This window comes from Salmo salar, chromosome 09 (assembly GCF_965601325.2).
Source record: "Salmo salar chromosome 09, fSalSal1, whole genome shotgun sequence".
In the NCBI taxonomy this organism is placed as follows: domain Eukaryota; kingdom Metazoa; phylum Chordata; class Actinopteri; order Salmoniformes; family Salmonidae; genus Salmo; species Salmo salar.
In genome coordinates this window covers 8,494,065-8,506,075 of record NC_138299.1, presented here as the reverse complement: position 1 = coordinate 8,506,075, position 12,011 = coordinate 8,494,065, and the positions used below count along the sequence as shown (strand labels likewise).

The 12,011-nt window shown below is 42.9% G+C and overlaps 1 protein-coding gene across 2 annotated transcripts in view; it reads left to right on the top strand.

The window, feature by feature from the left end:
- asap3 (ArfGAP with SH3 domain, ankyrin repeat and PH domain 3) overlaps positions 1-12,011 on the top strand; it is a 54,840-nt gene that overhangs the window by 25,514 nt on the left and 17,315 nt on the right. For both annotated transcript variants that reach the window (XM_045723356.2, XM_045723355.2), the window contains exons 6-12: positions 2,073-2,196; positions 3,488-3,573; positions 4,003-4,078; positions 6,507-6,593; positions 6,832-6,941; positions 7,716-7,785; positions 8,295-8,382. In XM_045723356.2, coding sequence (XP_045579312.1) covers positions 2,073-2,196; positions 3,488-3,573; positions 4,003-4,078; positions 6,507-6,593; positions 6,832-6,941; positions 7,716-7,785; positions 8,295-8,382 — 641 coding nt within the window. The remainder of the gene's footprint in view (positions 1-2,072; positions 2,197-3,487; positions 3,574-4,002; positions 4,079-6,506; positions 6,594-6,831; positions 6,942-7,715; positions 7,786-8,294; positions 8,383-12,011) is intronic.

Genomic DNA, 12,011 nt, shown 5'->3' with positions numbered 1-12,011 from the left:
TAAAAAAAAAAATGTAACCCTTTTTTCTCCCCAATTTCGTGGTATCCAATTAGTAGTAGTTAGTCTTTGTCTCATCGTTGCAACTCCCGCACGGACTCGGGAGAGGCGAAGGTCGAGAGCCATGCGTCCTCCGAAACACAACCCAACCTAGCCGCACTGCTTCTTGACACAATGCACGTCCAACCCGGAAGCCAGCCGCACCAATGTGTCGGAGGAAACACCGCACACCTGGCGACCTGGTCAGCGTGCACTGCGCCCGGCCCGACACAGGAGTCGCTAGTGCGCGATGAGACAAGGATATCCCTGCCAGCCTAACCCGGACGACGCTGGGCCAATTGTGCGCCGCCCCATGGGCCTCCCGGTCGCGGCCGGCTGCGACAGAGCCTGGGCTCGAACCCAGAATCTCTGATGGCGCAACTAGCACTGCGATGCAGTGCCTTAGACCACTGCGCCACCCGGGAGGCGCTGCGCACTTGTTGGCTGCTTTTCCTTCACTCCGCGGTCCAACTCATCCCAAACCATCTCAATTGGGTTGAGGTCGGGTGATTTTGGAGGCCAGGTCATCTGATGCAGCGCTCCATCACTCTCCTTCTTGGTCAAATAGCCCTTACACAGCCTGGAGGTGTGTTTTGGGTCCTTGTCCTGTTGAAAAACAAATGATAGTCCCACTAAGCAAAAACCAGATGGGATGGTGTATCGCTGAAGAATGCTGTGGTAGCCATGCTGGTTAAGTGTGCCTTGAATTCTAAATAAATCAGTGTCACCAGCAAAGCACCCCCACACAATAACACCACCTCTATTTTTTATAGTGGGAACCACACATGCGGAGACCATCCGTTCACCTACTCTGCGTCTCACATGGCAGTTGGAACCAAAAATCTAAAATTTGTACTCATCAGACCAAAGGACAGATTTCCACCAGTCTGATGTCCATTGCTCGTGATTCTTGGCCCAAGCAAGTCTCTTCGTCTTATTGGTGTCCTTTTAGTAGTGGTTCCTTTGCAGCAATTTGGCCATGAAGGCCTGATTCACAGTCTCCTCTGAACTGTTGATGTTGAGATGTCTGTTACTTGAACTCTGTGAAGCATTTATTTGGCCTGCAATTTCTAAGGCTCGTAACTCCTAATGAACTTATCCTCTGCAGCAGAGGTAACTCTGGGTCTTCCTTTTCTGTGGCGGTCTTCATGAGAGCCAGTTTCATCAAAGCGCTTGATGGTTTTTGCGACTTCACTTGAAGAAACTTTTTAAAAGTTTTTTGAAATTGACTGACCTTCATGCCCTAAAGTAATGGGCTCTTTGCTCATTTGAGCTGTTCTTGCCATAATTCGGACTTGGTCTTTTACCAAATAATCTTCTGTATAGCACCCCTTCCTTGTCACAACACAAACTGATTGGCTCAAACGCATTAAGAAGGAAAGAAATTCCACAAAGTAACTTTTAACAAGGCACACCTGTTAATTGAAATACATTCCAGGTGACTACCTCATGAAGCTGGTTGAGAGAATACCAACAGTGTGCAAAGCTGTCAAGGCAAAGGGTGGCTACTTTGATTAGTTTAAGTTTTTTTGGTTTCTAAATGTTTCCATGTGTTATTTCATAGTTTGTCTTCACTATTATTCTACAATGTAGAAAATAGTAAAAATAAAGAAAAACCCTGGAATGAGATGGTGTGTCCAAACTTGTGTGAGTGGAATTTCTACACATCCAATAATGTTCAATTGCTGAGGCATGGCACTTTCCAATCTAAATTTGAGCTCAGACATTACACTATTGGTCTAAATTGCATGTTGTCTAATATAAGCTAAAAATATATGAAGGGGGCTTCACCTCCACAAAAAAGGGAGTGTGTTACAGGAATAGGATGTGTAAAAGGGCAAAGATTAGGACAGTAAATACCTGCTGACTGTATCATGTAAATCCACCCATATCACTTTCTCATGCGCTGTCCCTGGTCTTTTCAGCAGCTGTTTTGTCTGCCCTGCTACATTTTCTAACGCTATTTGTTTTCATTAAGGGTATCCATCCATTTCTCTCAAACTCTCTCTCACTCTCACTCTCACACTCACTCACAGTGGGAAACTGGAGAAGGAGAGAAGGGAGAAGAGTCGGCAGCTGGGCCTGATCAAGACTGAGGGATACAACGTGACGGAGGACATGGAGCGAGAGAGGAGGACCTTCCAGCTGCAGATGTGTGAGGTGGGGTCATGGAGCTGAGACTAGACAGGAAACGTGCGCACACAGATACTAGCGATGGGCACGGCTAATCAGATATCCGAACGGTCTTTAGTACTCAATTACTTGAGTGTGTGTGCATTTTTTGTAGGCCTATTTTGACAATTTAAAAAGCTTTGCTATGCATTTTATCCTTGTGACGTTGTTACCTACAAGGACATACCATGGCTTTTAAAATATTTAATTTAATAAATATGCTATTTTGTCCACTTCAAATAGCAATTACAGGCGCGCACCTAATGGACTTTCACAATACCTGACACAGACCAATGCAAAACACTCACCAGAAAACCTTTTTTTATTTGTATCAGAATCAGTTTTACCATGGTGAAAATGACTTATTTTGAGTTGATTAGGATCCTAGATCTGTGCATAAGGACAACTTCTCCCCTGAACCGCACAGCTTGGATCAAGGTGGGGGTGGCAGACGATGTAAAATGTGGAGCACAGATTGGAATCGGTACCATTGGATTCGGACTCCAAAGCTAAGCTCAGTTAAGGTTGTAGCTCACAGTTACACTTTACGAGCGTAGGGGAATTTGTTCTTTAGTTGCACTCTCTCTGTGAGGTCAGCTGCTGAGATGGATGGAGGAGAAAAAGAGGAATTATTCCCCTTCCTCCAAGGCTCTCGCCTGGGTCCTATTCATCAGGGCACGCAACAGCAAAAATATTGTAGGATAAATCGAGGTTGTACATTGCTGTTTCAGTCTTTAAAAAAAAAAAAAAAAGAATCCTCTCGTTTGTTGCCTAATGAAACCGCAGACAGATGGCTTTAAACAAGTCTTTATGGAGCAGAGACGAAGCAGACTGCAGTCATTCCTTCCACAAGCAGCAGCGAGGTCCTACAGCTGGCTCCAAATGCTTTTTTCCTACCTACCTTAAAAAAAAGAAAAGATTTAGCAACAGACTTCAAACAGTTAAAATGGTTGCGTTATTTCATGTTTGGGCTGAGTCCTGAAAACCATACCGTCTTCAACAGAAGAAAAACTTGTTTATATTAAGGTCCAGCATTTTTGCTGACCATGACGTGACCACGAAGGCCTGGACTTTTTCCTAGTCAGGTCACAATGGTCAGGGAAAAACTCCAGGCCCTATTCAAATATACACTAAACCAGGATCAAAGAGTGACTGATTTGAATCAGTAAAATGATGCACAACTTAATTGTGGTCTATAACCACTGACAGTTTCGGAACCTAACCGAAACCTAAGCTCTGTAACCATGGTTACTAACGCTACATCCTCTGGGTTGTCCAGTACTTGCTAAAGATCCAGGAACTGAAGGTGCGCCAGGGTCCAGACCTGCTCCAGAGTCTCATCAAGTACTTCCAGGCCCAGCTCAAGTAAGTTCTCCTTCTATGCTGCATTCATGCCCTTTTCACGCTTTTGAGCTGGACTGCATTGTCCTGGTTATAGTCTATTATATAGTTAGTGGAACTGTGCTTGAGAGGATAATGTGTCAAAGAAAATATCAGAGCCAGTTTGGCATGGAAGTATCAAAGGGACTTATGGTAAAGCATATGGCTTTCATACTGTTGAGTTTCCCAGCTACTACACAGAGTAGCACCACAAAGGGTTTACGTCAGGAATGTTACTGTGGCTTCTGGTGTAAAATGTGTCTGTTCAGTTGTCTTCCTTTTACTAGCTATTGCCACGGTACTTAACTATTTGTTGCATATGTAGTGTTTGTTCGACTTGGTATGCTAGGAGCTCTTATAACCTGTGTGTGTTTGGGGATCATGTACCTGAGTGTTAAAGCGGTGTTGTCTCAGTTTCTTCCAGGACGGCTTAAAAGCTGCCGAGAACCTTAGTCCTTTTGTGGAGAAGCTGGCTTCATCTGTCCACACGGTAATGAGTATTTTATGTGTTTTTGTCTACTTGTTTGTCAGTCAGTTTCGCCTTCCTGTACGAGAGGATTTAAGTGGAATGTTACTACCTTTTGTCTACTTCAGTCAGTCTCTCCATCCACAAGAGAGGATTTAACCGGAATGTCCACAAGCCTATCGAGGGCCAGTCATAAAATAACTTCTGGCACATTTCCCAGTATGTTGACTAGTAAATCTATTTCTATACATTTCCCTCACCCTTGTTTTGAATGCGCTATCTTATCTAGAATGTAAGTCAGTCACCACAGATTTACTGTCTGGGTCAAAGGTCAGATTCTATTCCAACTGCTGACCTGCTTTCTGAAGCTAAGTTTAGTAAATAGTGTTCTGGAACTATGATACGAACCATGTCTTCTCTACCACGTGACTACCTTACAAATATAATCTAGATGACATTTCTATGGTGACTACCATTATACTACTGCTTGCACAGGTGGTTGTTTTGGCAGTTAAGCCGTCTGAAGGTTGAACTATTTGAAACTTAGTCATAGCCATGGAACTGTATCAATCTAAAATGGTGAGACCCTTGTCTGTTTAGAATGGGGTTAGTGGAAGGTTAGGTTTTAGGGCTAATCTCCGTGTGTGTCTAGCAGGCTGTCTGACGCTCACGCAAGCACATACACAAACAACCCCCCCACAGATTTCCAACTGCCGATGGAAGCCCAGACACAATAACAGAACACATTGCTAGCAGGCAACTGTAAATCTCATAGACAGACAACAGTTGCGTAAGCTACAGTCAAATTCCTATTTAACAACCAATTATTCTCCTATTATTAGCCTGGTAGGCTTAATAATAGGAGAGCCTGGTAGGCCTAATGACCTAGATTTGCTTATCTAAGCTAAGGTTAACTCTCTCGCATGTGTGTTGGCTGTCTCTTTCTCCCTCTCGGTCATAGGGTTGCAAAGCTACTGGTAATTTACCAAAGTCACCGGAATCCTCAATCATTTTGGTAATTAACAGTAAATCTATGGCAGTCTATCATAACTTTGGTAATTTATACTTGAATAACTTAAAAAAAAAAAATGTGTTCATATAGTAATAACTTTTAAAAAATGTATTCATATAGTATTCATTTGTGTTCTTATTTCCATGTCTAGTAGCTAGACCATATGGTTCAAGAGAAAATGGCCTAATTAATGAAAAAAGCATCTATTCAACAATTACATAATTTTCAATTAAAGATGCACTATGCAGAAATCTTGCCGCCATTTCCTGGTTGCTAAAATTATAATAGTTTGCCTAATTTCAGTTTGCCAAAACAAGCAAATATATTGTGGAGAGTCATTGTACCATCAAACCGCTGTGAAATCTATTTTCCATAACCGAAAATATTGTATTTTCAGCTGGTGTACAAAACCGAAAGTTAAACTTAAGAACGGGAATCATAGAAATGGCGCACATAGAACAGATCTGACGCTTCTTAGACTTGCTTTCAATGATCATGACAGATCTATAACACACATTTCTAAGTGAATTTGGTCAGGTCGCCCAAAAAGTTACATATTGCAACTCTTCCAACTTTTGGCTTTTTTCACAACTGCCACCATTGACTAACTACTACATATTGACATAGTAAAATAAATCGGTGTGTAAATATAAAGGATATTTCTTGCTGAAACACTCATATTAAACACACATTGTATTCACTAAGTTGGTTTATATTTAGAATGTTTTAAAGCTGTTATTCTATTTTTAATTTAAAAAAAATGATCTTATTTAATTGTCATATATTTTACATGTGATAATCTCTGGCCCTCTGTGTGAGTTTATTACAGACACCTGTGATAATCTGAAGTACTCAAAAGGGCCACTAGATGTTTTGTGATAGATGACATAAAATCCTGCTCTGGCATCAGGCACAGTATTAGTAACGGACACATGACTTTAATGAGTGTCGGTGATTTCTTCTTGTTCTGCTTGGTCTGAAAGGGGCCAAGCTCAGGCTCGCTATTTCTCATGTTCAAGGAAGTATTATGAAAATATACTGGTTTGGCTTTTTTCATGATTCATTAATGTGACAGGCAGATAGGGGTGGTACTAAGCTAGCCTGGTGGTTTGTGCTGTCTAGGAGTTGGCAAGACTGCACAAACGGATCTGGGATCAGACTAAGATGGGACCCCAGAAACCAAAGAGTGTTCTATTGTTCTAGCTCCGTTACACTTTTTTTTGCAACGTTATGGTTTTATAGCTGTCCACACCCATTGCTTGAGGCCATGTCAACAAAGCATCCCATCCCACAGCCACTATTTTCTGGGAAAAAGTTGGTTTTGTGTCCAAAGCTGCAATCAACGCCAGAAACTTCCTCCAAACCCAAATCAATGTGTTTGTACTCGATACAGTAGATTGTATTTAGCTAACACTCTGATCTGTCCTTTGTGTGCTGTAGGTACGACAGGACCAGGATGAGGAAGTGAGACAGCTCTCTCAGCTACGAGACTCCCTTAGGCTGCTGCTACAGGTGGAGGGGAAAGAAGTATGGTTTACACCCCTACAGAACTCAAACACTTCTGCACATTCTGTGCTGGGCTATGTTCATTAGGCACCAAATGGAAGAAAATGGACTGAAACAGAGGGACTACCTCTGCTTGTTCAGTAGGAATGTGCTACCTATTTGTTGTTCCAGTGTCATTCAATAAACAGTAGTGTATCTTGCTTTTAATATTGTTCTAAAGCAATTTTCTGGGACTAAGTCACTACTGTTTTGTGATTAGGAATACCTGAACAGAAAGAACTCGGGCAACGGCTACAGCATACACCAACCTCAAGGCAACAAGAAGTACGGCACAGAGAAGTCAGGCTTCCTACAGAAGAGGAGTGACGGGTGAGTCTGTGTGAAAAAGGTCAAGTCACTGATAAATATACTGACAATGTGTATATACACTGACAACGAGGCTCCAAGTCCACGTACCATGTTTTAAAGAAATGATGGACTGTCGTTTCTCTTTGCTTATTTGAGCTGTTCTTGCCATATTATGGACTTGGTCTTTTACCAAATAGGGCTATCTTCTGATTGGCATTAAGAAGGAAAGAAATTCCACAAATTAACTTTTAGGCACACCTGTTAATTGAAATGCATTCCAGGTGACTACCTCATGAAGCTGGTTGAGAGGATGCCAAGAGTGTGCAAAGCTGTCATTAATAAGGGGTATGTAGCTGGGTGGAGCGTGACATTGAGATGGAGAGGCTGGGAATCACCGTGCCATGTCAGCCTCAGCTGGTCTCCATTATTCTGGGGTTTGGATCTAGGCTGAGAGGCCTGGCCGGATGAGTGGATCCAGCTCCTCTAGCTAAGCCATGTCATGCAGAGAGAGAAAAGGGGGGAGCGATAGAGAAGGAGACCGAGGGAGGGAGAGCAAGGAAGTCTGGAAGTCCAAAAGCAGGCCTATGTCTCTATTCTAACCCCTCTCTCCTTGTTCTCAGAGTGTTAGATTAGTGTGATAACATGGGGTTGGGGGGGTGTGAATCAGTTGGGAAACTTGTATTCCAACAAATGATGAGTGAGCTTGATGGTAGATATACAGTAAGTTATGCCTGACTAAGACTGTGGTCTGTGTCTCTCCCTCCTCCTCGCGCTCCTTCTCTGCATCTCCTCCAGGATTAGGAAGGTGTGGCAGAAGAGGAAGTGCGGCGTCAAGTACGGCTGTCTGACCATCTCCCACAGCACGGTGAGACTCGACAATGGCTACGTCTCAAATGGCACCATATTCCCTATATAATGCACTACTTTTGACCAGGGCACCATATAGGGTACCATTTGGGACGCAACCAACATCTCTCACCGTCTCATTTCCTGTACCCCATAAACCATACAGTAAAGCTCACTGCCAAAAGTAATCCTCCAACTACTGTATACCTGACCACATGTAACTTTTTAAATCAGTTAACAGATTTCTGATGCCCTCGAAATATACCCCTCAATAGCTTTTCAGTCTGGTATCAAGTAGGACTTTTTCACATCCCCTTTCTTGTGGATTTCTCAAGGAATTCAATCTCGATGGCATTTTTAAGTAGAGGGCCAAGCTGAGTTAAGCCAAGCTGTACTGGGCTGCCCTGCATGTACCATAGGTGTTGGAACCATGCTGGAAAAGACCATGTGAAAATACCATATCTGAGCCGGTACGGTTCTCGTCGACCCTAGAGTGAGAAATTGACCCCAGTGTCGTTGGTTCCACAGATAAACCGACCACCGGCTAAGCTCAACCTTCTGACCTGTCAGGTGCGCCCCAACCCCGAGGAGAGAAGGACCTTTGACCTGGTCACACGTAGGTTCACCCCTCCCTGACCTCTCACCCCTGACCCCTCACCTCTGTCCACATGGGCTGAGCTGTACACCTGTAAAAAATGTTTTGTTGTTGCTAAAAAAATAAAAATAAAAATCCATGCAACTGGATGGACATTAACCCAATGTTTATAGTTATGTTTTATACCCTTGTTACGAATTGCAGTAATGCCTAATGGGATTCATTTGTAATGTTGCAGTTTGTGCGTTTGCATATGTACCTGTGTGTGTGTGTGTGTGTGCTGGTGTGCGTGCTGTCCGTGTGTGTGTGTGTGTGTGTGGGGGGGGGGGGGGGGGGGGGGGCATATAGGTGTGCGTTTCTTTGTCAAAACCCGTGTGTATTAGAGGTCGACCGATTAATCGGAATGGCCGATTTTAATTAGGGCCGATTTTCAAGTTTTCATAACAATTGGTAATCGGCATTTTTGGGCACCGATTATGGCCGATTACATTACACTCCACGAGGACACTGCGTGGCAACTTGACTACCTGTTTATGCGACTGCAGCAAGGAGCCAAGGTAAGGTGCTAGCTAGTGTGACGACCCTCCCACTCTGTCTGCCGTATTCTCTCTTTGTTCTTGTTTCCTTATTAGGATGCCGGTGGGCGGAGTTGGAAGGGTCGTCAGCTAAATGGGATTCGGTTCGTAACACTAGCATTAAACTTAACTTATATAAAAAAAATCTATCTTAACATAATCACTAGTTAACTACACATGGTTGATGATATTACTAGTTTATCTAGCTTGTCCTGCGTTGCATATAATCGATGTGGCGCCTGCTAATTTATCATTGAATCACAGCCTACTTCGCCAAACGGATGATTTAACATGCGCATTTGCGAAAAAAAAAGCGCTGTCGTTGCACTAATGTGTACCTAACCATTAACATCAATGCCTTTCTTAAAATCAATACAGAAGTATATATTTTTAAACCTGTATATTTAGTTAATATTGCCTGCTAACGTGAGTTTTTTTTAACTAGGGAAATTGTGTCACTTCTCTCGCGTTCTGTGCAGAGTCAGGGTATATGCAGCAGTTTGGGCCGCCTGGCTCGTTGCGAACTGTGTGGAGACCATTTCTTCCTAATAAAGACCGTAATTAATTTGCCAGAATTGTACATAATTATGACATAACATTGAAGGTTGTGCAATGTAATAGCAATATTTAGACTTATGGATGCCACCCGTTAGATAAAATACGGAACGGTTCCGTATTTCACTGAAAGAATAAACGTTTTGTTTTCAAAAAGATTGTTTCCGGATTTGACCATATTAATGACCTAAGGCTCGTATTTCTGTGTGTTATTATTATAATTAAGTCTATGATTTGATAGAGCAGTCTGACTGAGCGGTGGTAGGCAGCAGCAGGCTCGTAAGCATTCATTCAAACAGCACTTTCCTGCATTTGCCAGCAGCTCTTCGCTGTGCTTCAAGCATTGCGCTGTTTATGACTTCAAGCCTATCAACTCCCGAGATACTAATACTAAAGGACCTATTAGAACATCCAATAGTCAAAGGTATATGACATACAAATGGTAAAGAGAGAAATAGTCCTATAATAACTACAACCTAAAACGTCTGACCTGGGAATATTGAAGACTCATGATAAAAGGAACCACCAGCTTTCATATGTTCTGAGCAAGGAACTTAAACGTTAGCTTTTTTACATGGCACATACTGCACTTTTACTTTCTTCTCCAACACTTTGTTTTTGCATTATTTAAACCAAATTGAACATGTTCCATTATTTATTTGAGACTAAATAGATTTTATTGATGTATTAAGTTAAAATAAGTATTGTTGAAATTGTCATTCATTATATACACTGCTCAACAAAATAAAGGGAACACTTAAACAACACAATGTAACTCCAAGTCAATCACACTTCTGTGAAATCAAACTGTCCACTTAGGAAGCAACACTGATTGACAATACATTTCACATGCTGTTGTGCAAATGGAATAGACAACATGTGGAAATTATAGGCAATTAGCAAGACACCCCCAATAAAGGAGTGGTTCTGCAGGTGGGGACCACAGACCACTTCTCAGTTCCTATGCTTCCTGGCTGATGTTTTGGTCACTTTTGAATGCTGGCGGTGCTTTCACTCTAGTGATAGCATGAGACGGAGTCTACAACCCACACAAGTGGCTCAGGTAGTGCAGCTCATCCAGGATGGCACATCAATGCGAGCTGTGGCAAGAAGGTTTGCTGTGTCTGTCAGCGTAGTGTCCAGAGCATGGAGGCGCTACCAGGAGACAGGCCAGTACATCAGGAAACGTGGAGGAGGCCGTAGGAGGGCAACAACCCAGCAGGAGGACCGCTACCTCCGCCTTTGTGCAAGGAGGAGCACTGCCAGGGACCTGCAAAATGACCTCCAGCAGGCCACAAATGTGCATGTGTCTGCTCAAACGGTCAGAAACAGACTCCATGAGGGTGGTATGAGGGCCCGACGTCCACAGGTGGGGGTTGTGCTTACAGCCCAACACCGTGCAGGACGTTTGGCATTTGCCAGAGAACACCAAGATTGGCAAATTCGCCACTGGCGCCCTGTGCTCTTCACAGATGAAAGCAGGTTCACACTGAGCACATGTGACAGACGTGACAGAGTCTGGAGACGCTGTGGAGAACGTTCTGCTGCCTGCAACATCCTCCAGCATGACCGGTTTGGCAGTGGGTCAGTCATGGTGTGGGGTGGCATTTCTTTGGGGGGGCTGCACAGCCCTCCATGTGCTCGCCAGAGGTAGCCTGACTGCCATTAGGTACCAAGATGAGATCCTCAGACCCCTTGTGAGACCATATGCTGGTGCGGTTGGCCCTGGGTTCCTCCTAATGCAAGACAATGCTAGACCTCATGTGGCTGGAGTGTGTCAGCAGTTCTTGCAAGAGGAAGGCATTGATGCTATGGACTGGCCCGCCCGTTCCCCAGACCTGAATCCAATTGAGCACATCTGGGACATCATGTCTCGCTCCATCCACCAACGCCACGTTGCACCACAGACTGCCCAGGAGTTGGCGGATGCTTTAGTCCAGGTCTGGGAGGAGATCCCTCAGGAGACCATCCAACGCCTGGGCATGCTCCTGATGAGGTGGCGAAGGGAGGTCATACAGGCACGTGGAGGCCACACACACTATTGAGCCTCATTTTAACTTGTTTTAAGGACATTACATCAAAGTTGGATCAGCCTGTAGTGTGGTTTTCCACTTTAATTTTGAGTGTGACTCCAAGTCCAGACCTCCATGGGTTGATAAATTGGATTTCCATTGATTATTTTTGTATGATTTTGTTGTCAGCACATTCAACTATGTAAAGAAAAAAAGTATTTAATAAGATTATTTATTTCATTTAGATCTAGGATGTGTTATTTTAGTGTTCCCTTTATTTTGTTAGCATTGAATATATTAAACAAATAAAAATCGGCCGATCTTTATTTTTTTTTATTTTAGTTTGTTTTTTATGTCTTTTTTTTTTCTCTGTTTTTTTTCTCTTTAATATTTTTTTCTATTTTTTCTTTTTCTTTTTTTTTCTACTTTTTTCTTTTTCTTTCTTTTTTTTTTCTAATTATTTTTGTCTTTTTAAAAAAGTATTTATTTTTTAAATATTTGTTAATAT